The sequence below is a fragment of the Colletotrichum graminicola genome (assembly GCF_000149035.1).
Source record: "Colletotrichum graminicola M1.001 genomic scaffold supercont1.2, whole genome shotgun sequence".
NCBI classification, from domain to species: domain Eukaryota; kingdom Fungi; phylum Ascomycota; class Sordariomycetes; order Glomerellales; family Glomerellaceae; genus Colletotrichum; species Colletotrichum graminicola.
In genome coordinates, this window is record NW_007361006.1 from 182,270 (window position 1) to 209,512 (window position 27,243).

At 54.9% G+C, this 27,243-nt stretch overlaps 9 protein-coding genes across 9 annotated transcripts; 5 read left to right on the forward strand and 4 right to left on the reverse strand.

Moving 5' to 3' along the window:
* Positions 1–1,224: 1,224 nt before the first annotated feature.
* GLRG_00524 (uncharacterized protein) lies at positions 1,225–2,527 on the reverse strand (the record flags this gene model as incomplete). Its single annotated transcript, XM_008091209.1, has 3 exons — positions 1,225–1,275; positions 1,347–1,552; positions 2,308–2,527. 3 exons carry the CDS (start codon positions 2,525–2,527, stop codon positions 1,225–1,227), a joined length of 477 nt encoding a protein of 158 aa, XP_008089400.1.
* Positions 2,528–6,644: 4,117 nt separating this feature from the next.
* Positions 6,645–9,602, forward strand: GLRG_00525 (glycosyl hydrolase family 3 N terminal domain-containing protein; the record flags this gene model as incomplete). Its single annotated transcript, XM_008091210.1, has 7 exons — positions 6,645–6,842; positions 6,902–7,027; positions 7,076–7,334; positions 7,384–7,603; positions 7,651–8,953; positions 9,012–9,502; positions 9,554–9,602. The coding sequence occupies 7 exons, from the start codon at positions 6,645–6,647 to the stop codon at positions 9,600–9,602; spliced, it is 2,646 nt and encodes an 881-aa protein (XP_008089401.1).
* Positions 9,603–12,650: 3,048 nt separating this feature from the next.
* GLRG_00526 (calcineurin-like phosphoesterase) lies at positions 12,651–14,818 on the forward strand (the record flags this gene model as incomplete). Its single annotated transcript, XM_008091211.1, has 3 exons — positions 12,651–13,010; positions 13,068–14,224; positions 14,293–14,818. The coding sequence occupies 3 exons, from the start codon at positions 12,651–12,653 to the stop codon at positions 14,816–14,818; spliced, it is 2,043 nt and encodes a 680-aa protein (XP_008089402.1).
* Positions 14,819–15,484: 666 nt separating this feature from the next.
* GLRG_00527 (uncharacterized protein) lies at positions 15,485–17,059 on the forward strand (the record flags this gene model as incomplete). Its single annotated transcript, XM_008091212.1, has 1 exon — positions 15,485–17,059. One exon carries the CDS (start codon positions 15,485–15,487, stop codon positions 17,057–17,059), a length of 1,575 nt encoding a protein of 524 aa, XP_008089403.1.
* Positions 17,060–17,850: 791 nt separating this feature from the next.
* On the forward strand, positions 17,851–19,866 carry GLRG_00528 (cytochrome P450; the record flags this gene model as incomplete). The annotated part of the gene is made up of 5 exons (XM_008091213.1): positions 17,851–17,901; positions 17,998–18,897; positions 19,034–19,348; positions 19,447–19,613; positions 19,704–19,866. The coding sequence occupies 5 exons, from the start codon at positions 17,851–17,853 to the stop codon at positions 19,864–19,866; spliced, it is 1,596 nt and encodes a 531-aa protein (XP_008089404.1).
* A 610-nt stretch (positions 19,867–20,476) lies between these two features.
* Positions 20,477–21,078, forward strand: GLRG_00529 (uncharacterized protein; the record flags this gene model as incomplete). Its single annotated transcript, XM_008091214.1, has 2 exons — positions 20,477–20,538; positions 20,616–21,078. 2 exons carry the CDS (start codon positions 20,477–20,479, stop codon positions 21,076–21,078), a joined length of 525 nt encoding a protein of 174 aa, XP_008089405.1.
* A 408-nt stretch (positions 21,079–21,486) lies between these two features.
* GLRG_00530 (uncharacterized protein) lies at positions 21,487–22,534 on the reverse strand (the record flags this gene model as incomplete). Its single annotated transcript, XM_008091215.1, has 2 exons — positions 21,487–22,250; positions 22,300–22,534. 2 exons carry the CDS (start codon positions 22,532–22,534, stop codon positions 21,487–21,489), a joined length of 999 nt encoding a protein of 332 aa, XP_008089406.1.
* Positions 22,535–22,954: 420 nt separating this feature from the next.
* Positions 22,955–23,920, reverse strand: GLRG_00531 (methyltransferase domain-containing protein; the record flags this gene model as incomplete). Its single annotated transcript, XM_008091216.1, has 1 exon — positions 22,955–23,920. The coding sequence occupies one exon, from the start codon at positions 23,918–23,920 to the stop codon at positions 22,955–22,957; it is 966 nt and encodes a 321-aa protein (XP_008089407.1).
* A 563-nt stretch (positions 23,921–24,483) lies between these two features.
* Positions 24,484–26,322, reverse strand: GLRG_00532 (aldehyde dehydrogenase; the record flags this gene model as incomplete). Its single annotated transcript, XM_008091217.1, has 7 exons — positions 24,484–24,779; positions 24,865–25,168; positions 25,239–25,271; positions 25,321–25,381; positions 25,441–25,656; positions 25,713–25,945; positions 26,008–26,322. The coding sequence occupies 7 exons, from the start codon at positions 26,320–26,322 to the stop codon at positions 24,484–24,486; spliced, it is 1,458 nt and encodes a 485-aa protein (XP_008089408.1).
* Positions 26,323–27,243: the final 921 nt, after the last annotated feature.

The following is a 27,243-nucleotide window of genomic DNA, read 5'->3' on the forward strand; positions in this document are numbered from 1 at the left end:
CTCAGGCAGGCAGGCAGGGGGAGAGGCGAGCGGTTGGAGCGAAAACCGAGATTGTAATCAATGCGAGACTGGAGATGCTGCAATTAGTCTCTGCTTTGGGCAAGGGTTGTTTTTTTGAAAGTTTTTGCATGCTTTTAAGTAATCAGGTACAGTCACATGACAGAAGTCTGGGCTCACTCCGCCAGTGGGAGGATAGTGGTTGAGCCCAGAGTTTTGTCAAGTGACTGTACTTCCCTCAAGGAGTATAGTCGAGAGGCGCAAAACGCAAGAGAACAAAAGTTCCAAGAGATATACGCACGTTTCGGATAGTAGGAGGGCAGTATGTGCAGTTCAGTTTCCGGATGGAGTGACGAAGGTGAAGGAAGAGACTAAGTTTTATTCCGCGCTGCAGTGGTGGCGACGAACGGCACGTGGGCTTCTGCCTGGAGTGCGGCAGCTCCGCCGCGTACAGACCAGTCACTACCCACTTTGGCCCGTCTCGTCCGAACCGGGCCCGGGAAGCCGGCGGCGGTTGCCCCGCCCTTGACTTCCGACGCTCCGTTGTACTGACAAACAAAGTCTAACTCGTGAATCTGTGGCGATAGGAGCAAGCTGCGCTCTGGACTTTTCGCAGACGGAGACCCATCCGGGGCAACAGGACAAGTAGAACATCAAACCCTGTCATCAACCAATGTCTCCAGGGCTGCCCGCAAGATCAACGGCGAAATGCGCCCAGGGTCGACATCGTAAAATCTGGAGGTTTTCCTTGTACCTCATATACCTTTCATTAGGAAAGCTGAAGGCCCTGTATGGTTGTGGATTGGTGGGATTACTCTTGACTATGGCGCAGAATGCCCGCCAAGACACGGCGCGGCACCGAAAAAGCAACTCGACCTGCTCGCTGTGACCCCCTGCCGTGCTCCGAACCAAGATTCAGAGGCTGTGTCGTCTAGACTAATTACGAAGCGAATGGATCTATTCTTATCGGCACGTGGCTGTTTTTAAGTCCCCTACCTATCTGAAATGCTGACTGGCGATAATCGTGGGCATCGCGGCCATGCGGCGAGCTTCTATGTGCTAGGTAGCTATATCCGGTTCAATTTGAGGACCATTGTAATTTCCGACTAGGAAAGCGCAGCAGTTGATATTCCAGCGTTGTAGGGGCGACTGGCTGATTGGCCACATCTTTCAGGGCCATGAGAAATGAGAAGGTCCTGGGTAGCGGGTATATCACCTGCCCGAAGATTACTTTACGATGTCAAGCGTAATGGAGAAGCCAATAAAGACAACACTAAGCTAGCGCATTTAGTCAGTCGTAGGACATCCCCTCACTTGCCGTAACCTAAAGTGTTCGGCCACCAACATACCATCAGGCAGCCTGCCGCGATTGTCATGATCTCGAATCTCCCGGACAACGTCTTCCCGAGAAGCAAGACGTGCTGGATCCTCCAGACCCGGAGGGCCCCAAGCAGCGCGACACACATGGCGAAGCAATAGCAAGCGGTGTCCAGCGGCTTCCCTATCGCCGCGTATCCAAATCCCGAGTCCGACGGCTGGATGGCGAAGAGCTGCACTACCACTGTCAGGGTGGCCAGCACAACACCCGTGCGAAGATATCCTAAAAAGGTCCGTTCTAGAGCTTGGGGAGGCGGAGCAGGGTATGTTAGCTGAAGACTTGGATCCGACGGTCGGAAATAAGGGAACAAGCGAAGGAGGGGGGCACTTGAGGGGGTAGGCGTCGCGGGAAGTTTCTCCGACCATGCTTGCTGCGGGTGGCACTCTGCTGTGAGGCATAAGATTATGAAGAGATCCAGGTGGTGTCCCGGTAAAGGTACAATCTAACCTTGAACGGCGGTAAGCGCAAGTATTAGAGCGCTTCTTCTACCCTTTCAGCGTCACCGAGTTCAATGTACCTGCAGGTTTGGGCGTGTAATGTAACATTATATGTGACTGCGCTAGTGGAACAGCATGCCCTTACATGAGGAAGACAGAAGAACACCAGACAGAAAAACACTCTTTCCCAGCGATCAGTGACCACAATTAAAAGCTTTACAACGACCTTTCGATAGTGCCGGATACCCGGGAAGCCATGAAGGGTCGTTGGATCCAGATTCCGGCCTTGTCGAGGGCCATCCCGCACCGCTGCATACCCACAGCAAGCACACCAACTTCCCGAGGACCCGGGGCGAGGACAGAAGGAAAGACAAAAGGGAGAGGGTGCGGAAACTTCCTCCGCACTTAATCTTTGGGCACTTTTATTTCATTCCACGTGAAACTTCACGAGCGGACAAGCGTGCGGGAAACGAACCACAGGCGCAAATCACGTACCTAGGTGGTCGCGGCAGGTATCAAAGTCGACCACCACGCTGGCATGCTCGCCCCAGAATTGTCGAATCGCCCTCAGCTTGGCAGTCGAGGCCGGACCATGGGCCGACGGTCCCGTGGCCGAGGTCTGAGTCTCCTCTTTCGTCGTTTCGTCGTGGCCTGACTGCGGCTGCGGCCGCGGCTGCCCGATTCGGGCGTCTTCTTGCTCTTTACGAGGTTGCATCGCTTCATGCGACGTCATCGAGACGGCTTCTCCTGGCAGTTGAGGCTCCTTGGCGTCATTGCTACTCGCCTAGCGTAGAGAAATCGCGGTTATACCTCAGACGGCGTCGGCGGGTTATGTAGAGTAATTGGGCCTGGACGTTGGTGGGTCACAACCTCTGGGAGTTTCCCGGCTTGCAGATAATAAGGCAAAGGGTGTGTTGGTCGACGTCCTTGGGAATATTTTACTTTGATTGAAAAAATGAGAATGTTTGGGCGCTATCTAGTTATTATCAATCAACACTATAGGAGGCTCGGCTAGGTTTCCTGATAGACGGCAGCCGGAAGCGGAGCGACGGTGAGTGGGCCCGTGCAGCCGATTGCCGGTGGCCGGGACCAGATAGCGGTATCGGTGGGAGGAAGGGTTTGAGGCTCAGTCGATGAAGACGCGCCGAAGATGTTTGTTGCTTGATATCGAGAAGCAGGGAAATTCTCGAGGGAGCTGGAGCAGCCTGGCAAACAAATTGACTCGATCTATTGTGGGTTATTGCCATCTCCTGGTTGCCGCAAGCATGAGAAAAGGGATTGTTGATGGGAAGAAGATGCCAAGTCTGTACGTACGTGTATAACCCCTGTACACCGGCATTCTCCCTGGACTATCCCCAATTCACTTAGTTTATGACGCCTCCCACGGAAGACAGAAAGTTTTTCAGGAGTGTGTCTAACCGGAATGGTGGAAGGTCGCGCGGCGGTATGGTTCCATCAGAGCGGCTTTGACAGCTTGTGTGTGGAGAGAAAACGTGGGTATCTTGTTCTTGCGGGAGCAAACATGTATTTGTATGTTTCAGGTAGAAACAGGATAATAACCCCCCCCCCCCCTTTTGTCAGGTGCACGTAGTTAGGTACTTGCCGTTTATGATTGACAGCATTCTCGGAGGTTTCTCCGAAGGCAGGCAAGATCAAGGAAAGGGGGGGGGGGAGGGGTTCCTTCCATCGCGCTTGTCGGTGTTGTAGGAGCCTCTACCAACACGACATTCCTTCCGAATTGCTGCACCTTCAGCCAAGACCAAGGATTACAATGAATCATAGACCTCAGTCTGGTCGCTCGTCGTAGGAACCTGGCATGTGAAGCTCCAGTGGAAATGGAGCGACATGCTGCGTCTTGCATAATCCGTTGTTGCGTCCGGTATCGCATTGCATGAGATGAACAACGATTTCAAGCTGGACAGCCATAACAGTTGCTAGGTCATTTTCCCCCTCTCTTCAGATCGATACATTCTGAGCGAATTCCACTGATAGTGTTTCGGTTTATAGAGACGACAATAGGCCCTACGGCAACGGCATTGGCTCTCTGCACACCGGCGATGCAACTTGGCTATGCACAGCACGCAGATTGTGCCCGAAAAAGCCTACCACTGTATCCTTTCCCGACACATCTACTTGGCCAACATACTATTAGAACAAAGGGACCGCTCTGTAGACGTCTTGCCGGTACGACCCACCCCCATCAAGTCCGGGACAACCTTGGGCAGGCCAGGCACAATCACTACGATGCCAACATTGGTGCACCCTCCTTCTCACCGACACAATCTATGGGCGGGAAGCACCAAATATCTCGTATCCAGTCAACACCTTCCTGTGCCTTGTTCCACGATTCATGGAAAGACTATTCGCCTCCTAATCGTCTTTCACCCCAGCAGCAAGCAGACCTGTGCTGTTCGCGGCGTTGCGACCGTAGTCCGGCTCGCAACGTTTCACAAGGGCCACTTTCCTTTTTCAGGCAAGGTGTGAGAGGCGTAACCAACCAACTGCATAGAATCGACGATGCGTTGATATCAGCAGCAGCAGTCTGGGCTGGGGAGGTTCGTAAGTTATCACCTGCTTGCTGGCTGAACGCACGACTCGGAACCAATAGGAAAGCTTGCCAGCAATGGCCGTATGCAAACAGCACGACAGACGTCTGTACGTGTAAGTGGTAAGCCGGCCCATTCGCAGACAGGGCAGGCCCTAGAAGCCGCTCTTCTGGAACCCGGGAACCTCGGACTCCACTTCCTCCAGTGATATCCTGGCAGGTTCTGACCGGGCCAGCCAATCCGACCAGATCTTGGGGGCGAGACGGGCCGCCGTGCCGCAATTTTGGTATCCTTTCACAAGATTCTCTAGGTTCACGCAGAATCCAGGAAGTCCACCAATATCTTTCTGTTGGCCGTGCAGTTCCACGTCCGTCTTATCCTACCATCCGGGATACTGTGTCTCCAGCTAGCATCGCTACCAACAAGACGGCATTCTAGGTGGCCGACTGCAGTCTTTTATACCTCTCGTCAATTGACGACCAGGGACGCCGGCCGCTGGTGGACGCGAGTGAGGTGAAACCTGTCTGCGTGATCAACGTCGATTGGGTGCGTACTACGAAGCCGAGCTACAGATTCAGCAACGCAGGGCCGCCAGAACGCATTTCCTGAGAATGCACATAACCGATAGACGAATCAGTGCCCGCGTCACTGAAGAGTGTATGCTGCTTCTTAGAATCAACGCATTGAGCGTTGCATTTTCGACGACACTGCCAGTCAGTATTTGGTAAGAGCAAATAGCTAAATGCAAGCCACGAGTCTGTTTTTCGACCCTGGGACAGACATCTGCGACCAAGGCCAGCCTGTCCGACATCCCTGGATTCCTTGACCATGCGGCGAAGGCTGCCGGCCTCCCGGGGTTATCTTGCTCACGCCAGTGGGAAGCCCAGGTTGTGGAAACCATGCTAAGATCTTGGTCCCTTAGCGTTGTACCACCTGCCCTCCTCGAAATTTCGCTAGGTCGTATCTTTCAGTGAGACCGACAGGCATATTCAGCTAAGCAAGGAGGGTGCTTTGGCGAAGAAGATGCACCGGGCATCCATATAGACAGGAACGGTGTCGTCAAAAGATTCGCGGAGAGGCAACGCCAGGCTTCACTCGGCTCAATCCAATGACGGCGGTCTGATGCTACATAGATGGCAACCAGCCTATTGGAAGAGGCACAAGAAGCTGTAGCGTCAAGGTCCAATGATGCACAAGAAAGGTTCCTAATCTCACGCCCCCTGAACGGCTGACGCGAGACTGAACAGCGCAACCCCAACTCCCCCACTCATGCCAGTCTCTTCGTGGTCAGTTGTCCACAAACCCATGTATTCTCTCCCCAACAACCCCAATTGCTTGCCTATCAACCTGCTTGTCTTTGACCGCTCGAACGGACCGCTCCTACCGATGTGTTTATATCACTCAGGAGTAAGCCTCCAGTGAGCCAGCGCCAACAAGACAGTACAAGCATGGATTTGGGGGGGCAGCACCACTGGACAGGGCAAGGCCTGATGGAGAAAGTCAAGTGACTCGAGTCGAAGCAAGTCCGTAAACCCAGTCCCATCGCTTTCGGTGGATTAACCGTAGGTAGCTATTCCTGGCCTGCATATGACTCAATGCCCTTGTCCTGGTGGACGACCTTCCCATCCCAGCTGGTAATGTCGCCATGCACCACTAGCCGTTACGTTTCCTATCGTCGCTAGCCGGGGAATTGCCCTCGAGCAGCCGACAGGTCATAGATGAAGCCTCCGTTTGGTAGCCATCCCGGGTGAAAGTTACACTCCGTTCGATGTATGCTAGTCCTTTTACGTCCGACCCGACGGTATCTTTGGTCCCCGTGTGGTTCCATTCTTACCCCCCTCCGTATCTTGTGTTGGCCTCCTCCTTTGTGTATGGCTAACTTATGTTTCTATCATATTAGTGATCGACTTCATTTATTGCGGATAAACATCAGACACGTGTAGGCAGATATGGACGTGTAACCTGCCCACGCACCTGTTCTCATATAAGTCTTACATGGTTCCGTGCCGTCCCTGGACTTTGTCTATACCCTATTCCGCCTATCCAAGATCAAAGATATTGAAACTTGACGACTTAGTGAAGGACCGACTTTCGATTGCATAGCATATGAGTCTCCCGGCCTTTTCTTAGCAGCATCTTTGCTTTCTACGGTTGCCAGTACCGAACCACAATCCATCACATCTGCTTTATCACGAGCCCCGGCATCCACTGACGGAGGCCCCATCACACTATTGGGATACTTTGTAGCGAGGGATTTAAGAAGCGAGTTCCGACATCAGTCCCAAGATGGATGTTCTTTCTAGCAGCCACGAGGGCCGCGAAATTGAGCCGCCTGCTTCTCCCCAAGAGACCGAGACGACCAACTCAACGCCGAATACGGTGTTTTCGCCGCCACATAGCCCCAAGCAGAAAACTCAGCAACTTATGAAAGACACCAGAGTTGCGGCAAGGAAGAAGCTGAACCAGTTAACGCTGGAGGAGAAGGTGCGATAAGCCTGTGCGAGCTCCATTTGGTGTTAACCTCCATGCTGACTATCGCATAGGTCTCTCTGCTTACTGCCTCAGACTTCTGGAGAACCAAGTCCATCCCTTCCAAGAATATTCCTGCCGTAAAAACGTCAGACGGTCCAAATGGTGCTCGCGGAGGCATCTTCGTTGGAGGAACCAAGGTTTGTCCCATGGCCGTCTGGAGGAGCTGGGCATGCTAACTCCAGTAGGCTGCTCTGTTCCCGTGTGGTGTTTCCCTCGCCGCGACATGGAACAAGGAGCTGTTATACGAGGTTGGGCAGCACTTGGCCGACGAGGCCAAGGCAAGGTCTGCCAACATTCTCCTTGCGCCCACCGTCTGTATGCACCGCCATCCCTTGGGAGGGCGCAACTTCGAGTCTTTCTCCGAAGACCCTCTTCTGACGGGGAAGCTGGCTGCTCAATACATTCGTGGGCTGCAAGAAAAAGGAGTCGCGGCAACCATCAAGCGTTCGTGTCCTCATTATATAAAGCGGCGGTCTCCTCTGACAGACTACAGATTTCGTTGGCAACGAGCAGGAGACACACAGACTGACGATAGACTCGCTTATTGAAGAACGTCCGTTGCGCGAGATCTACCTGCGTCCGTTCGAAATCGCCGTCCGAGAAGCAAACCCCTGGGCACTGATGTCGTCCTACAACCTCGTCAACGGTGTCCACGCGGACATGCACAACTTGACGCTGAGAGAAATCCTTCGTGGTGAATGGGGATACGATGGGTGAGTCGAGCCTGGCAGAGGGCTGGACATCATGCTGACTTGCGCAGAACCGTTATCTCTGACTGGGGCGGCACGAATTCCACAACCGAGTCAATCATCGCCGGGTGTGATGTTGAGTTCCCGTACTCCTCAAAGTGGCGCTTCGACAAGGTGATCAAGGCTTTGGAGGAGGGCGGGATTACCCGGAAGGAAATCGATCGCGCCGCCGAGAACGTCCTCACACTGGTCGAGCGCTTGAAAGGAGATGACATGTCGGAAGAGCGACCGGAGAGGGAAGACAACCGTGAATCAACTCGAGAGCTGATCCGCACTGCTGGCGCCGAGGGCCTAACTCTTCTCAAAAACGATGGCGCAGTCCTGCCGCTGAACCCGAAGACGACAAAGGTCGCTGTTATTGGACCCAACGCCAATCGCGCCATCGCCGGCGGGGGCGGCAGTGCCAGCTTGAACCCCTACTACAAGACGATCCCCCTTGAGAGCATCCGTGCCGCGGCCGAGCAGGAGGTGACATTTGCACAAGGGTGCCACATCTACAAGTGGCTCCCGGTGGCCTCCCCTTATTGCACTGAAAAGTCAGGCAAACCAGGCGTCAACATCGACTGGTACTCCGGAGATAAGTTCGAAGGCGAGGTGGTCGTGGTGCAGAGACGAACAAACAGCGATCTCTTCCTCTGGGACTCTGCTCCTCTGAATGAGACGGGCCCTGAGTGGTCAGCGATCGCCACGACCTACCTGATGCCAAAGACCACTGGCAAGCACACTGTCAGCTTCATGAGTGTCGGCCCTGGTAAGCTGTACGTCAACGGAACGCTCGCGCTGGACCTGTGGGACTGGACCGAAGAGGGCGAGGCCATGTTCGATGGCTCCGTCGACTACCTGGTCGAGGTTGACATGGAGGCCGGCAAGCCGGTGGAGCTCAAGGTCGAGATGACCAACGAACTGAGGCCGTTGGCCAAGCAGAAGCAGTTCGGTATCACGCACAAGTACGGAGGCTGTCGAATCGGGTTCAAGGAGGAGGATCAGGTCGACTTCCTCCAGGAGGCGGTCGAGGCTGCCAAGGCGGCTGATGTGGCCGTTGTCATTGTCGGTCTCGACGCGGAGTGGGAGTCCGAGGGGTACGATAGACAGACGATGGACCTGCCGTCTGACGGTAGCCAGGATCGACTCATCGAGGCTGTTGTCAAGGCAAACCCCCGCACCGTCGTTGTCAACCAATCGGGAACCCCTGTCACGATGCCGTGGGTTGAGCAAGTTCCGGCCATCATCCAGGGATGGTACCAGGGACAAGAGGCCGGAAACGCGCTCGCCGACGTCTTGTTCGGGTTTAAGAACCCCAGCGGAAAACTTCCAGTACGTCCTGGTTCCGTAGTTGTGCTGTTGCCGAAGGCGTTTTGCTAACAATCACCAGTCGACCTTCCCCAAGCGTATCCAGGACACGCCGGCCTACAACAACTGGCCCGGCGAGAACCTGAAGGTGAACTACGGCGAGGGCCTGTACATCGGCTACCGCCACTACGAGAGGGCCGACATCCAGCCGTTGTTCCCCTTCGGTCATGGCCTCTCCTACACCACCTTCGAGTACGGGCGCCCCTCGATCAGCACCAAAACCCTTGCGCCTCAGGGCACAATCGAGGTGGTCTTCGCCGTCAGCAACATCGGTCCGGTGGCTGGATCCGAAGCCGTGCAGATCTACGTACGCGACGACAAGTCGAGGCTGCCCCGCCCGGAGAAGGAGCTCGTCGCCTTCGAGAAGGTGTTCCTGGAGGCCGGAGAGACGAGGCACCTCCACATTTCCATCGACAAGTACGCCGTGGGCTACTACGACACAGCGGTGCCGGGATGGATCGCCGAGGAGGGCACCTTCAGGGTCCTCATTGGCGCGTCCTCTGCCGACATCAAGTGAGTTCTTATCTATCACGTTTGGAGGGGCACGGGACTAACTTATTGCAGGCACTCTGTCGCGTTCGACGTCAAGGAATCGTTCAGCTGGATCTTTTAGTTTTCATCCCCTTGCACATTATACCACGTCATATTCTGCACCCTTAATTTCGTTCTTGATTCACCCGATGCTACGTCTGGCCATATAGAAAGGCGCATGGTTAGTGGGCATATTACCATGGTACCAGATGATGCAACCGCTCCGGCTGTATTCGACCTCCGCTGCGATCCCCCTCATTTGGCATCACAAGCCAATAGCCCCCCCCCCCCCCCCCCCCAGTAACCAGAGCAGAGCGGAGCAGACGAGGGCTGGAATGAGCCTTTCATATCGCTCAGTGGGATCCGGGTGGTATCCTTGAGTAGTACAGCCGGTAAATGATGGGGACAATGAAGTAGTTCTGGCACCGTTAGAATGCATGTATTTACACCTTCGGCCGAGCTGTTCTACTAGGGTTGCACGGGGGACGCACGCATACAGGTCTCGTACAATCATGTTTGATGCTATTTTCGTCAAGAATGCTTCCGGCCGCAGTTTTCGTGGTCGAGAATGTGAACCGGCTAGTCCGAGCCAGACGCGTCCCCGTTTGCATCATGTCGGCGGCGGAGCGTTTCCCACTGCTGAGACACGCGCCCGGCACCATTCATAATGCGTGCGTTCGAAATGGCGGGGTCACAAACCTCGGGGGACATGCTCCATGGTCCCAGAGGGGGTTAGAGCACGGGAGCTCCGAGTCTGCCCCTATCTCGCATCGTGAGAGGGGCAAGCTCGCATCCATCTCCCCTACCCATCCATCGCTTCACAGTAGCTGTGCCCAACCGGCCGGAGGGCTGAACCGTTTCCACCAATGTAGCCCGAGCTGGTGTTGGAGGTGTCCTGATGAAGGGTGTAGGCGTAGCTGCGAGCGTGTAGGGTGTGCCTTTTGAGAGAGTGGGGGAGGGTTGCGGGCAAGACGGTGATGTCGTCAGGGCCATCGTATTTGGGGCGGGTGATGCCATGTGAAGGGCATCAAATAGATGAAGGTCCGGCTTTCGTGGGGGCGGGACTACCTCGTGATGAACTCTCGCTCCGCGGTGGAGGGGATGGCGGTGTAGGTACTCCGGACGACCGTTGGCGTGGTGTGTGATGCGTCGCTTCCATGGATCTAGTTGGGAAGGTCATGGAAATAGAAATAGGGGGGTGTTGTATCCAGGAACCTTTGACGCGGAGGCAGAGATCACCATTCATGGAGAAGAGAGAGGGGGGGGGGGGTGTTTCCATCTGCCACGTCTCAGTCGTCGTTTCCGTCCCGGTAGAACTGGGTGAATGGCGATGGCGGTGTTTCTGGAATGTCACGAGAGCAAGCGCTTTGCTGCCTTGCCCGGAAGGAGATGGGAGGAGGGTTCCGCTAGCGGCAGGATTCGTGCCTCGGCCTGGTCGAGAGTTGGTGTCGAGTTTACGGATTGAGAGGAGGTAGGGGCTTTTGTGAGGATGTTCTTTTTGCGTGCTCGTCCTTTGACTGGTCGATGGTGGGTGTCTAGGTTGGGTGATTCGGCCAGAGGCGAGACCGGGAGGGGGGAGGAGGAGGAGGTGGTGATTGCTTCACTCGGCCGTCGGGCTGTGATGTAAGTGATACCTCCAGCACCCTCTCACAAGCTACCTTGTGCAACCATACGGGGGGGACCGCCTTAGATACGTATATCATTTACAACCGTCTTCCTCATAGTCTATAGCCCGTCCTAGGTCACCCCGCTCGTACCGGAGAGGCCAGGGTTCCGTGCCGGACTTCCGGTAGGCGCAGGCGGCCCGGCCTCAGCCGCGGGGGAGGCGGACCCCGAAGAGATCGCCGTCGGCGAGGTAGATCTCCTCGATGTAGGGTGGAGTCGGCGTTGGGGAGCATCTCGTCGATGCCGGACCTCGAAGAGGGGGGGGGGGGGGTCCAAGTACAGGCTGTGGAAGGACCCGAGGAGGAGGAGGGTGCTGAAGCTGCGGGGTGGAATTCAAACTGTTCCACTCTTCAGCGCGTGTTTCGTCATGGAGGACTGTGGGCTGCGAGATATCCCTCGACTGCATATCCCGCGAGGTGTTTCGTCCGCCTGGCATCCCATTTCTATTTGAAACCCAAGGAGACGCTAGAGGTCAGGCCACGGTAATAGATGCTTTTATATCTGAAAGGCTGTGTTGTCAGCACACGGATGGACACGCACGGCATTGCGTCGTTGAGTTACTGATCGTCTTGTCCTTATCCCAAATCCTCAAATGAGTTCCATACTCGTCCAATAAGTTTGCCAACTTCGGACCAAAGTTCTCCCCCCCACTTCCTATGCCCTTTTGCCGTCTCGGGGAACTCATCGGCGCAGCAGTCAGCAAAAAAGGGGCCGAGCTGCCCAGACTGGAGCTTCCACTTCCAGCACAATGTTAGAGCCCCACTAGGAGGGGCTTCCTTCCCGGCCGAGCTGTCATTGCTACCTATTGTCAAAAAGTGGACCACCCGCTTTCAGGCAATGTTTCCAGCGTGTGTCGTCGCCCCCTTTGTTCATTAGTGGAGGGCATTGCACTGACTGTTGAACTTCGGCACTGGACCCGGGGCTGCCCCAGTGATGCGCTGCTTGGCTGCTGTCCAGGCACCCCCCCCGTGCGCATCGTGATTCGTGAATTGATTGCATCTGGGCGCAACCTCTCTCTCTCTTCTCGTGCCGCCACGCGTCATCTCCTTTCCTCTCCTTCTCTTTGATCGCTCCAAGTACGACCAAGGCTTGGAGATTCTCGAAGCTCTCTGACGCAGGCGCCCAACAGCCGAATTGTACCGCCAGACGAATGCCTGCATTGTCCGTTTTCCACCAAGACAAAAGACCCCACGTCGTTTGAACCGCATTCTACCTACCTATATCGCCGCCACCTGATTCAAACAACTCCCCGACGGCGTTACAGGCGACGATCGCGCGAGCTCTTGTACCCGCACCCACATACACCAAACACCCAGCGCACGCAAACCCGCCCATCTCACACCTTTAGTCCGGATACGCGGCGCCAATCCATTCCAGGGCCGCTCAGTGGACGAGAACGGAAAAAAAGAAAAGAAAAGAAAAGGGGAACGCACCGCTGCAGGGGAATGGCAGGCGGGCGCACAGCATGGCTCCGCCTTATAGCAACGGCAACGGCTACCCTCACAAGGGGTCCAAGTCTGCCTCTTTGTCTTTCCAACTCCATGATGATGCTGCCAGCTTCCGCGTCCGCCTCCGACTCGTACTTGCTGCCGTAGTGCGACTGGCGAGAACAATCTGGGCCTTTTGGCAGACCCGCGGACGACGACTGGCCGCCAACATCATGCGGCAGAGTGGTTGGCAGGTGAGGCAGAACTTGACTGCGCGCCGCCTCCTGAGCTTCCCACATCTGCTGGTGTGTCTATGGTTTCTCGTTCTACTTTGTGGCGAGCGATGGGTTTTCGGGAGCCGAGTCGCCCACTGCAAATGGAGCAACTGGGAAGATTGGGTATGCCACGTCCGCCTCACACGCGCCTAACAGTACAGAGATGCTGATGCTTCACAGCCCGCCGGAGCGAGCCCGCACCACCTCGTCTTTGTTGCCGACCCCCAAATCATCGACCCCAAATCCTACCCCGGCCGGCCCTGGCCCTTGTCCGACCTGACGGTGTTGATAACCGACAACTACATGCGGAGAGGTTACCGGCAGCTCCAGTCGCAATTGCGGCCCGACTCGCTGTTCTTCGTGGGCGACCTCTTCGACGGCGGACGGGAGTGGAAGACGGCGCGCGGCGATTTCAAGGATCCTGAGTGGGCCGTCAGCCGGCGACCCAAGAACGAGAAGGACCATGTGAAGAATTGGAACGATAAGTACGGCCAGGACTTCTGGCTCGACGAGTATGAGCGCTTCGGCAACATGTTCTTCAAGGACTGGACGACCCTTGGCGGAACCAAGGCCGGCAACTGGCAACGAGGGCGCAAGCTGGTGGCCAGCTTGCCCGGAAACCACGACCTGGGTTTTGGCGACCAAGTCAAGGGAGCTGTCCGCGAGCGCTTCAGCACCTACTTTGGGGACGGGAACCGTGTGGACGTCATTGGCAACCACTCCATCGTCTCCGTCGACACCGTTTCCCTGAGCGCGAGCGCCTCGCAACAGGCCGGCGTTGACTTGAAGGCGATTCACACACCGGCGGATATCTTCTTAAAGGATGTCCGATTTACCAAGCGGAAGGCCGTCGAGAAAGAGCTGCGGTTCTGGAGGGGGGACGTGGAAGGAATCGTCCACGAACACAAGGTCGAAGAGTTGGAGACGGCGGATGTGAAAGTGCCGACCATTGCGCCGGGTGAAGATGGGCCCGATTTTCCCACGATTCTCCTCACACATGTCCCTCTGTACCGGGACCCGGGAACGCCTTGCGGACCGCTACGGGAGCATTGGCCACCGGCCAAACCACCCAAAGGACAGCAGGGTCCTGTCGTCCCGGACCATCGCAACGCCCTCCCGGTTTCGGGTGGTTACCAGTACCAGACCGTGCTGAGCGAGGACGACTCGGTCAAACTCATCAAGAGCGTCGGCAACGTCGTCCACGTGTTCTCCGGTGACGACCACGACTACTGCGAGACCGTCCATTCTCCTGCAAAGGATAACGTCCGCGAAATCACCATCAAGAGCATCAGCATGGCCATGGGCGTCCCCACACCTGGTTTCCTCATGGTCAGCTTGTACAATCCTGTAGACGCCAACGGCAAGCCACTCCCCGGGGCTCCCGAGAAGATTTATCTTTTTATAGCTGCCTGCTGCCGAACCAGCTTGCAACATACGCCAAGTACGCCGGGCTCGTCTTTGTCACCATCGTAGCGATAAGTATCCGCTCGTTCCTGGTGCCTGTGCTCAACTTGACGCCGTTTGCGCTGCAAACCGAGCAGCCGCAAGGCCCGATTCTGCCTACGATCAAGGACAAGCTTGAGGACGACGGGACCTACAACATGAATTCGACGTCGGCGAGCTCCGGAACCCGGTTCCTGACATCTTCGTCATCGCGGACCAGAAGCGGATCCATCCGCTCCAACGGCTCGGGCCCAGTGCCGCCGGCAAAGACCAAGCTCAAGAAGCAAGGATGGAGCCACCGTGCCCCGAGAATCGAAATCTTTCAAGACGATTTTTACGGCACCACCAAGCCGCGACTGACGTGGAAGGCGGCATCCCAACGGTCTCGGACGACTCTCGGAAGGGTTGCTCGAGAGATAGGTGCCTCCACGTGGAGAGTGGTCTGGATGGTCGTTCTATTCTGGGCGTATCTTGCATATAAAGGATAGAAGAGCGACTGCTTCCGAGCGTGCATAATTATAGAAGGCATCGAAGAACTTCATTGTCATTCAGCGGGTTGGTTGCATCGTCTGGTTGGTTGGATGCTGTGTGGTTGCTGTGTGGTTTCTCATTTAAAACGTAAAAGGCCTGTTGGCGGCGTTCATTTGTAACATGTAGTAGCTCCTAGGCGATGGCTCAGAGGGCAGTAATGAAAGTTGTATTCTTGTCAGGCATCTTCCTTTTGATGCATCCATCACAACCATTTATCGGATGCTCCTTTGATCGACAACAAGGTGGAAGACACTGTTCAAAGGCAGGCAAGAGCCGCTGATGCCTCTTCGTGAGTGCCTACCTTACCGAGGTATGGACCCAGAAGCGGAAAGCCCACGATGGCATGGGAAGGAGGACGTACATGCACAAATTCAACCTCCGTACCTTCCTCTTTCTTAGTCGCATCCCCCCGACTCTTTTTCTATTTGAAGCTATGCCCATCACCCGCCACCTCTACCTACAAAACACTCTATCAGACCATCGCCCAGCATCTCCCTTCTATCAACAACCGTCCTTCGACTGTCGAAGCCCAACCGCCAAAACTCCATCTCCCCCTTGGCCTCACGTAGCATATTCCTCCACACTCTCGGCCCGCTTCGAACACACCGGCCGAGTCAGGAACCATGGCAGAAGGCTGCAGCCTTCCAGTTCCTGCCCGAGGAGACATCTACACCCACGATGGCGGGCTCAAAATCACCAATGCGGCAGCCAATATTTTCGTCGTCTATGATCGCCAGCACCAGGACGGCTCTCGTTCGCCTTCGAGTCTCTCCGTCGACTTTGTCATGGGCAATGTCTATCTTATCGATTCTACCTATTTTACTCCTTTCAAGTGGGGCAATACCCGTCTCTTCGGCAACTTGATCAAGGGTCTTGGCCTTGATATCGAAGGCTGCCGTCGGGGCGATACGTACGTCAAGACGGTCTACGACGATGTTGTATGCGTTGTAGGCAACGAGCGTGGCGCTGCCTGCTCGATTGGAGCAGTCGCGGGCAATCTCGTGACCGTCTTGGACTTGTCTCAGGTTCTCGGCCATCCGAAGCCGCAGAACGTAACCATCTCCTACATTCATGGTCTGAAACTTTACGAATCTTACCTTGCCTACGGTGGTGGCCTCCATAGGGCCTATTCCACATGGGCCTCGATGACGTTCTCCGCAACCTCAAGAACCTCGCCCATCCAATTATCGGAATCCCGTGTCATCGACAGTGGGCGACTCTCGAGCAGTGCTGACAATTCGGCCATGGCCGAACAGCATTTGACGTCGGACCAGCATAATCAGACCCATCCCCCTGACCGGCTCAACGATGTCACCACCAGTCAAGGGGAGACTTCGCAGGAGATTAAAAACGCAAAAAGACAGATCGATGCTATTGCCCAGGTCATCGATTTGCGAAAGTCTGTTCTACATTTACTAGACAAGGACTTTGATCTCGCTGACCATTCCAACAGTCGCCACTTCTCCGCTGGCACGCCAATCAGCTGTGCCAACTGTAAAAGAACAGGACACGAAGTCCAAGACTGCATTGGTCCGGTAGACGCCGATGGATTCATCGCCGCCTGCTCACTTTGCAACAAAAATGACCATATCTATGATCAGTGTTGTCTAAGAATGAACCTCAAGGCCTCGCAGAAGAACGCAATGAACTTCGAATACTTGGTCTTGAGGCGACAGAACAAGGCCCCCATCAAATCCAACATTTGTTGGATTGTCGCCTGGGCTAGGTGCGAATGTCCGCGGATCATCTTGCCACATACCAGAGCGTTCGCTCTTGAGTTGTCCAACTGCAAGACTGCCACGGCTCCCTATCCAGATTGGAGAACTTATAGCTACCCTGCATCTGCAGATGAAGTCAGGGCGGAACGCGGCTTGTTGCTTCGCGACCCAGCCACTGTCTACGAAGGCGGAGAAGGGTGCTATCTCAGCCCGGGATCCCAATGCTCCCGATTCATTTCTGACTTTTGTGCAGTCAAAAAGAGAATGGAGCAACTGGGTGTCAAGTTTCACCCAGAGCTTAGTAAAGACGCCAATAATAAGCCCAAGAAGAGGAAGAAAAAGAAAATTGCCAATAACAAGACGGACGAGAACCCTTTTGCCACCGGTGCCAACTGCACCGTTCTTCAACGCCCTCTTCCACCGGCGCCGCCTGCGCGCAGCGTGGCTTCAGTTAAGATCAAACAAGAGCATGAGGACTGAGGTTCCATCGGCCAAGATTGTTTCTTTTCTTGGCATGACTGCTGCTTCCAGGCTGCACTGCCATACCGTGTTAGGTGCTCTCGTCGTGTTCTGATGCTGATAGCACTATCTCTAATGTGTGGCAATGAGGACTTTGGGGTCCCAGAAGACTGGCGGACAATGCTGCGTTAAGAATGACGAGAAGACGATTTCAATGCTAGAAATAATGAAGGTTCAATACTGTGATAGATGATTTACAGTGCTTTCACCAGTCTGTTTGTTTGCAATGGCCAGAAGTCTGGCATGGGGAGTATCAAGTAATACTGTTAGACGTTTTCGTTTTCGTCCGCTATCGCACCCGATTCGTCCATCGCATCGCGGATAGGGTTAACCTGTTTGTAGGACATAGTTATCGGGCGTATGTTAGTCTCTTGATTCCATCCATGGAACGAATGAACGAACGACAGGGAAGACCGTCGTCCCAGTATCGATTCAAAGTTGACGCAAGCTTATCTCAAGACTGCGGACGGGAGCTTCGTGCGTTTCACATCCATTGCTTTGGTACCGGCTGAATTATTAGGTTCATTTGTCCACCCCTCAGAAACGTACCTGGAGTCATCACTTTTGGATTCTCAACAAGGCCCGTGTTCGTATTCGCCATGATGAGACGATGACAATCCGGTTGATTGGCATCAATGCAGCGCCAATTGGCATATAATATTGTCATTCCCATATTGAAAGCTGCAGGGTTTTGTCGGATAGCTAGACAAGATCGATAGTCATCTGCTTTTACCGAGATTACAACCTACAAGATGGCGATAACTATGAGTTTCGGTCAGGCATTGTGCCTTTTTATGGTCTTGGTAAGTTCATTCCTACAATAAGCTGTCTCCATGAGCGATGTTGCTTTGAATCTTATAAGACGGCATCTAATCATGTTTCCTCGACGAGTGTCATAGACCACTATCTATATCGCCTCCTACATCATCTACAACCTCTTCCTCCACCCCCTCCGCCGCTTCCCAGGACCGCTCGCCATGCGCGCCACCCGAGCGACATACTGTTACCGTCTCTGGCGCGGAAAGCTGTCCTTTGACATGCTCGAGCTGCACCGACGGTACGGTGACGTGGTGCGCATCGCACCCGACGAGCTCGCGTTCGCGAACCCGTCGGCGTGGAAGGATATTATGGGTCACAGAACCGCCGGCGGCGTGAGCGGGGGCAAGGCGCTGCCCGAGTTTGAAAAGGCGGACTCTTTTTACCGGCCGCTTACGGAGCTGCCGAGAGACATCATCTCGGCGGAGGGGTCAGAGCACGCGATGCTGCGGAAGCAGTTGAGCCCTGGGTTCAGTGAACGTAGCTTGAGGGAGCAGGAGCCGGTCATTATGAAGTACGTCGACCTGTTCATCCAAAAGATGCGGGAAGCCGCCAAAGGCTGTCAAGGCCGCGGACACGGCGATGGCGATGAGACTGTGGCAGGGAAAACCGGCAACCAGTCGGAGCTGAAGCAGGAACACCCGGTCGATCTGACGCTCTGGTACAACTATGTCACCTTTGACATCATCGGAGACCTCGCCTTCAGCGAGTCGTTTGGGTGCCTCGAGGGCGAGAGGCTGCACCCCTGGGTGAAGACACTTTTCCTGATGGTCAGGACTGGCGTGGCGTTGCAGACGGCCGCCCACTTCCCGATGCTGCGGAGGCTGCTCACGGTGGCGCTGTCGACGCGGGTGATGAGGGAGCGAATGCAGAATCACATGAATATGACGATGCAGAAGCTTGTCCGAAGGGTTGAGTTGGGGGAAAGAGAGGGACCGCAGAATGATCTAATTGAGGCGTTGTTGAAAAAGAGGAAGGAATGGGTGAGTTTGTTTTCTTCCATGAGCATGCCTCCTGGCCTTTCCCGCTCTTTTCTTGTTCCCTTTGGTGGGCGAGGAAGAGTAGAGCCCTTGTATGTTGAACGAGGACTGATTCGGGGACTTTCTCGCATTTGAACAGGGCTTCTCGCTCAGGCAAGTCGACTCAAACGGGAGCATCATCATCATCGCGGGATCCGAGACGACGGCGACGCTGCTGTCAGGCGTGACGTACCTGCTCCTGAAGAACCCCGAGAAGATGCGGAAGCTGGTCCGCGAAGTGCGGGCGGCGTTCGAGAGGGAGGAGGAGATCAATCTCAAGTCCGTCAACTCGCTGACGTACATGCTGGCCTGCATCGACGAAGCGATGAGGATCTACCCGCCCGTCCCCACGGGGCTCCCGAGGACGGTGCCGGAGGGCGGGGCGACGATCTTGGGGCAGTTCATCCCCGAGGAGGTAAGCTTTTGTCGGCCGCCGACGCGGGATCGGTTTCCCGGGGCTGCTTGTTCGGGAGGAAGGGTGTTTGCTGATACGTGCCGTCGTCCCTCCCGCAGATGACGGTTTCCATCCACCAGTGGGCCATGTACCACAACGAGAAGAACTTCAAGGACCCCTTTGTCTTCCATCCAGAGAGGTTTCTAGGGGACCCCGAGTACGCGTCGGACCGGAGAGAGGCGTTCCAGCCTTTCCACATTGGGTCGCGGAACTGTCTTGGAAGAAGGTGAGTCCGGCCCCTTTTTGAGGCTCCTCGTGGTTTGTCCCGTATCATGAGGCCTCGGGCCCTGTTCTGACTAACATGCGGCCATGAAAGTCTGGCCTACTTCGAGATGAGGATCGTCATGGCGAAGTTGCTCTGGAACTTTGACCTGGAGCTCGCGGAGGACAGCGAGGAGTGGATGGAGACGCAGAAGATTTACACGATATGGGAAAAGGGGCCTCTCAATGTTTACTTGCAGCCAGTTGCGAGAGGTTGATGTGATATTGTCGGATCACCGTGAGGTGTCTATGGCTGCATTATGTAGCTTCCCAGTTTGCCTCATAAAAAAACAATACACCCCAACAGAAGCCATTTCGCAGAACGGATTACAAGCGACGCTTGCTCTGGGCAAAAGTATGATTATTTGTCTATCATATGCCCCTTGAGTCCTCCCAAGTCAGATGCGCTCCGACCCCCCGGAATTTGTTGTCGGTGGGACCATGGTTACTAAGTGCAGTCTTCATCCTATTTGCACATTTCTCATTTACCAACAAAGCCATCGATGCGGTTTCACTATATCACTAGGATACGGATACTAGGCCCCCCGCAGACGGCCCTGTCCGTTCCAGAAACGAGCGCCACGTGGTATTCGGCAGCTAGCCCCTAGCTCAATTGCGGGTGCATTGCTATGCATGGTGGCTGTTCAACGGGGCTCAACGGAGCTCGAGTCATGAGTGGGAATGGTGGGAGCTTCTGAGCTAGCTTACTTATTAAACGTCCCACGATCCCTATCCATAAACACCGACGCCTGCCGATTCAACAGCACTCACCAGGTCATCTTCGTCTCCCTACAAGGAATCCCTCCTCGGAACGTAACAAACAACACGATGGCATCTCCGACGGTGGAAAACATGCAGCCCGAGAAGAAATATATCCTTCGCATCGTCAGGTCAGCCTGTCCAAGCTCTTCCCGCTGATCATATCACGTTCCTGGGGCACCACTGACGGGAGGGGGGCCGCGCACAGTGACGAGAGCAGCCTCAGCAACGCGACGCTCTTCCTCGGCGGCGATGGGAGCCTGGTCTTGAAGACGGCCGGCGCCGGCGCCGGCGAGCAGCCCGTCGTGGTGAAGAGCGGCCGCAACCCGTCCACCATCGCCGTCGACGGCCCCGCGGAGGAGGCTCTGATCCTCCAGGGCCCACCCGGCAAGGGCGAGCACCGGCTCAGGGCCTCCGCGAGGGTGACCCCCTTCGGCGTCGGCAGCGCCATCTGCCACGACGCCTGGGAGGTCGCGCCGGACGCGTCCGGCCAGCGGCTGCTGCTGCGCTACAGGAACGAGAACTTTGGGGACCGGAGCTGGGTGGCTGTCCCGCCCCGGACGCCGGAGGAAGGAGGCGTATGGACGGTCTGGTGGTACGAGCCGTTGCCGTTCAATGCGCAGGACTTGCCGGGCTACGTCGGGGTGGATGTGGAGGTTGTCCCTGTTTGATGACAAGGTGGGGGGCTGACTATTTGGTATCACTGGAGTGGCGATGGGAATCTCATCTCGATTGCCTCGGAACGCCTCGTTAAGATCTTTTTGCTTCAAACACCCTTTGCGTTTTGCCCCCCACTGTAGTGAGGATTTCAGGAACATGCCCACAACAGTACCGTGCAACGGGGTAAGTCTACACGCATCTTCCAAGGCCCCTGTTGACCGCAATGACCGAACGCAACGGTGGCTCTCTGCTGAATCTGAGAAAAGGATGTTCTATTCATTCATGTGTTTTCATCTGATGGCATCAATCGTCTGTCGACTACAGTGCTGCTTCACGGCATCTACTCGGATCGCGCAGCCATCGTCACTCCACACCTCGTCCCCCAGATCCCGCTCGACGTTTTCCCCTCTGGCCTAGAGTCATTTGAAGTAGCCGCCGTTAGCGAACAGGCCTTTAGACTGTTTCGGAGTCTTCTCCGCCGCAACAGGCTTTGTTCTGATGGGCTCCAAGCCCACGCCCCTGTAAGCCTCCCAGAGGTGCCTCGACACGGACAAGGAATCGCCCTCGTCGTCCGTCGTGCCGGCCCACTCGCGGAACTGAGCCTCTAGCAGCTTCGAGAGCGAGGTCACCATGTCGGTCTCGCGCATCTCCTTGACCCACTGGAGCATGGCCGTGTAGTACCGCTTCGCCAGGCTGAAGAGCCGGTCGCTCATCAGGTCGGTGTCGGGGAGCGTCAGCGTGGCGAAAGTGACGCCGCGGTCGCTTTCCCCGTTGATGGACGCCACGGAGATGCTGAACCGGACGGGTCTGGGCCGAGAGTGTGCGGGACCCGGCCCGCTGGCGAGGACGGGGGCGTCCGGCCACGCGATCTGGTCCAGGTCCTCGCTCGCGCCCGGCAGGGGCAGGGGTACGCTCCAGGGCTGGATGCCGTGTGCTCTCTGGAACTCGACCAGAAAGGGGTTGTGCAGTGTCCATTCTGTCCACTGGTGCAGCGGGCCGTAGATCTCGGTGACGAGGTGGGCGAGGAAGCGATCGATCGTGCTGTTGGCGTACGTGAAAAGCAGATGGGTCTGGGTCTCGAGGCGCACCCAGTCGACGAACGGGGCCTTCGTGTGACTCGGACCCGCGGTATCGCTAAGCCAATTGTAGCTAAACGTGGTGGTTTCCGGCGCGGTGTGGAATCCTGCCGCACGTCAGTTGGACTCCAGCGGCTCTGCTAATTATGTTGGTACCGTGTTGAGCCCGGAGAGCTCTCATGAGACGGTAGAGGGTCCAGTTCCAGTTCATATCTGGACCCTCATAAGCCATGGTCGGCTTGGTTTGCTGGAAGAACTCGACAATCAGCCGGTCCGCAATGTAGCCCTCCTTGGTGCGGTTCGCTCGGAGCTTCTTGAGGTCCCAGTAGAAGAAGAGGAATGCCTCCTTCCAGTCGACGAGGTCCGAATCCATGCTGGCTTTCTGGGTCATGTTTGAGGGATCTGCGGCGAAATAGTCGGGAGAAGTGAGCAAGACACGGAACGCAGCGGGAAAAAGAAGAACAGCTTCTCTTTTTCCCCGTTTCTGGTTCTTTCTAATGACTTATATAATCCACCCCCTTCCCCCCGAAGCGTCGGAGCACCCGACTATGTCAGGCTTAAACGGCAAACACATGCAGGCAAACAGTCCTCGCGTTCGCTAGCAAACACCGCGAATGTGGCGGCCTTGACAAACATGCAAACACTTGGCCATCACCAAAAAAAAACCACCACAAGCGGGCTGGATGGCCGGGGCTCTGTAATTCTACCGACGCCCACACAAGGGTTGACAACTGCATTCATTCAAGGATTCCTCCCCTCCTGTCAGGGAACAGCCCCCCCACCCCGACAGTGTTCGTAGCTTTACCACCTTCTAGACCTTCTTTTTCACCATGAGAAGAACCCCGGCGGCGCTAGTGATGATGGCGGCCTTGCTCCTCTCCACGCCTGCTTCGGAAAGCAGAGTCTCGATTGCCTCCCGCAGCATCTTGACCACGTCCCGCTCTGTCCCGATGGCTTCGGGGTGCGCCTCGCGCCACCGCATGACGGGGCTCACCGTCTCCAGGAACTTCTCGATGTCGTCCATGCCAAACACCTGCTGCGCCAGGAAATGCTCGTCCCCGGGCGTCAGCACGCCGTCCTTGTTCCAATCCCTCCGGAAGAAGGCGCTCTCGTCGAACTCAGTCACCGGCTGCTCCAGCGTCCACGGCAGCGGCAGCGTCGCGTACATGGCGTCGACCATGTGGTTCCCGGGGGCCAGGTACGGCAGCAGGTGCTCGTGGCGGAAGGCGAGCAGCGTCTCCTGCAGGCGCTGGAGGTTCGGTGTCGCGGGGTGCACGTACTTGGCGGTCCCCGTCCAGATGGCGACGGACCCGCCCGGCTTCAGCACGCGGGCGGCGGCGGCCCAGAAGGCGGGCATGTCGAACCAGTGCGCCGCCGTGGCCGCCGTGATGAGGTCCACGCTGGCGTCGGGGATGGCGGGGGAAAGTGCCGACCCCAGCTCCTCGGCGGGGGAGACCTCGAAGCGGATGGGATCCGAGGTCGCCGAGACCCCGCCCAGGGACCGGGCGGCGGCGATCATGCCCTCGGCAGGGTCCAGGCCGATGGCCCGTGAGAATCGCGGACCGAGCTCCCGGGTGACGGTGCCGGGCCCGCAGCCGACGTCCAGGAGGGTGTCGAGTTTCCCGCCCGTCGAGGTGTGATGGTCGCAGATCTGGTCGTAGAGAGAGCGGTGGTAGCCCGGCCGGCCTCGGGCGTAGGACGCAGCCTGCGCCTCGGTGAAGGCGCGGAAGGTTTTCTCCGTCAGAGGCGGAGATGGGACGGCGGTGCAGTCGGACATTATCACGGGGGGTCTGCCAAGACTCTTCGGTGCGACTCCTAACGATGGAAGCAGGGTGTGAAACTAGTTTACATGCACAGAGGCGATCGTTTTTCCAAGGTCGGGAAGTTGCTAGACCCATCTTTATGTTTGCCACGTGCTCTTGCAACTCTCAAATAACAACTATGTATAGGACCAAAAGTCTCATTCCTGATTGGCGCAGAGGGCCGATAGCGACCAACTAGCACTAGGTAGCACCAGGAATCAGGCTGTGCAAGACCAATCAGACCTGTTGGAAGACACGCACTATACTCGATATAGATGACAGCTGGCTGCAAGATGACGCGCTGCCCATACGCTAAAGGTCTAGCCGTTGTTGGCTGTTAGTGCATCACAGCATTCAACCCCGTCCCCGTCCTTCTGGCTGATGATGGCATGTCGGATCAAAGAAGCCCCCGTATGTTTCAATTCAGAATTATACGTATCTATTCTTCAATGGGTCGCACTTTGCTGCTATACTGGCAATACTTTGATGGAATAGAAACTGCATTCATATCCAATACCGGCGGGCTATGAACGGCCCATCAGCTCACGACATGCTTGTTGAAGAACAACGACTGAACGTTGCAGAAACTCTTGAGGCCATGCGCACCCCATTCCACCCCGATGCCGCTCTCCTTGTGGCCAGAGAAAGGCGCCAAGGGACTTAGTTCAAAGTGGGTGTTGATCCACACATTGCCTGCATGGATCTGCTTGGCGACTCTAGCTGCCGTCTCCAGGTCGTTCGTCCAGACCGACGCACCCAATCCCAGGTCGGAGTCATTCGCCCGGTCAATCACTTCGTCCTCGTCTTTCCACGAAAGAAGAGGAACGATAGGGCCTGAAAAGGAATCGCCGGTTGTGAGCATGCATTCATCGTATGCCAAGGAGAAGAAGTACTGCGGATCGGAAAAGATGGGACATACCAAATGGCTCCTCGACCACGATGCGAGACTTCTCGGGGGGGCGGTCAATGATGGTCGGGGTGATGAAATATCCCTGCGAGGTCTCAATCTCGCCTCCTACCGCTACTTCCCAGCCTTGGGACTTGATGTCGCTGAAGAAAGTCTTGACTCGCTCGTATTGCATTGAATTTTGGAGCGGGCCATGCGTGACGCCCTCCTGAGAGCCATCTCCAAGGTTGTAGCCTTTGACATGCTTAACCAAAGCCTCTTTGAACTTCTCAAAGATCGTTTCATGGACATAGATTCGCTTCAAATTAAGACAGATCTAGGACACGTAAACAGGGTTATTAGTCGATGCGATGTTCGAGATTGATATGGTACTCGAGACTACCCACCTGACCAGAGTTCAAAAAAGCGAAGAAGGCGACCTGTGTTTGGTCAGTATCAGTACCATCAACCGTGATATGTGTGCCATACCTTCTCGGCAACTTTATCTATATCAACGTCGGGAAACACGATTGCCGGATCGTTCCCTCCGCTATGTCCGGGTTGGCATCAACTCAAATCTCAGCTGTAGGTTGGGCAATTAGAGCTCACAGCTCTAGAGTCACTCTCTTCAGAGTCTTGCTCGCACTCTGCATGACCAGCTTTCCAGTCGCCGTCGAGCCAGTGAAACTGATCTTGTCGATCCCCGGATGGCTTGTAAGCCACGGTCCAAGATCGTCATCGCCGCTGAGGGATTGGACGACACCCGGTGGGAAGAACTGCTGAGCCAATTCTACAAGCTTGAGGCCGCAGTAGGGTGTGAAGGGACTGGTATGTCAGCCATTTGACGTTATCGCGGCATTTTGGGAGAATCTCAGGCTCACGATGGCTTAATAATGATGACATTCCCTGTAAGCATGGCTGGCGCAAGCTTTCCGACAAGTAAGAGGACCGGGAAGTTCCAAGGGACGATTGCCCCGACCACACCGAGAGGGGTGTATCTCGTGACGACGGTGCGGGTCTCGCTGTCCTCAATCACATCCTCTGGAATCGGAATGTCGGCCAGGCCTCTTATCCAACTGATTGCTAAGTGGGTTTCCACGTCCGCCTGAGGGATCTGGTTTGCAGCCAGTGAGCGTTGGCGAAATCATCAATAAAACAGACTGTTCAACGACATACCGGCTTGCCTTGCTCCGATATCAGGAGGTCTCGGAACTGGATCCTCAGGCCCTCGAGGGCATCTCCAAATGCCAGCACGGCTTTGCGTCGTTCATCGTACGGAACCTCGGACCAAAGTTTGAACGCAGCTTGAGCGGCGGCGACGGCGCGATCAACATCGCCACGGGAGGCCACGGGAACCTCTTCCTTGGGCTCGAGATTCGCAGGGTTCACACCATGCCGTGTCGTCTCCGTAGTAGCCGGTTGCCCATTGATAATCTGAACGAACCCGCCTTCAATAGTAAATTTGGCTGTAGGGTTAGCGATGTCATCCATGGCGAGTATTAACGAGAATTTAGTTTGTGCGTTTTTAAGCGTGACGAATGGGAAACAATGAAAGAAGGACGTGGAAGGTGAGACCTACACTGTTTATGTACTGGTCTCCCTTTACTGCTTACGTCTTACCATGAGCTGCATGCTTGGCATCGTGGTACAACCCCGCTGCTGATCCCACTCTGACCTCGGTCCGCCGATTGTGGCTATCAGGTTCAGTTGGAAATGTATGTGTCGGGATATTCAACTGTTCAATGGTGGAGCCGATCTATGGTCACGTGATTTACTATCACGTGACTCACCCTGGCGGCTCACTTATACTACCATAAATACCTATAGCAGTAACCTCTTCTTTTTCCTTTATTAATATCTTTACCTAGCTACTAATAGTTAATTAATACTATTATAGCTACCTTAATTATAATCCCTATAATACTAACACTAATTAGTAGTTAACTTTATAGTTACTACTACTATAGATTAGTAAGGATTATTAAAAAAGACTATAGTACTTTACTTACTATAGTAGCTTAGATTAAAGTATTAAAGTGCTACCTAGCCTAAAGATTATTAGTACCTAGGATCTTATAATACTTAGTAAATAACCCTTTAAGCCTTACGTTTACTATATAATAACTACTATTACTACTATTAACTTTATTACTTTTAGAGAAGTTTTTTTTTTATATACTACTTACTTACTAATAACCTTTATAGTATTTAGTATAATTATTTTTTTTTATACCTAAGTTTTTTTAAGTTCTTTTTTTTTATTTTTTAACCTTTTTTTCCTCTAATTATTAAGATTTTTATTTTACTAAGTTTTTATTTTACTATAGTAGTAACAGCCTATATAAGATTATAAGTAAATAAACTTCTATAAGTTCTTATCTAAATAAGATCTTACTAGTAAGACTAGCTATA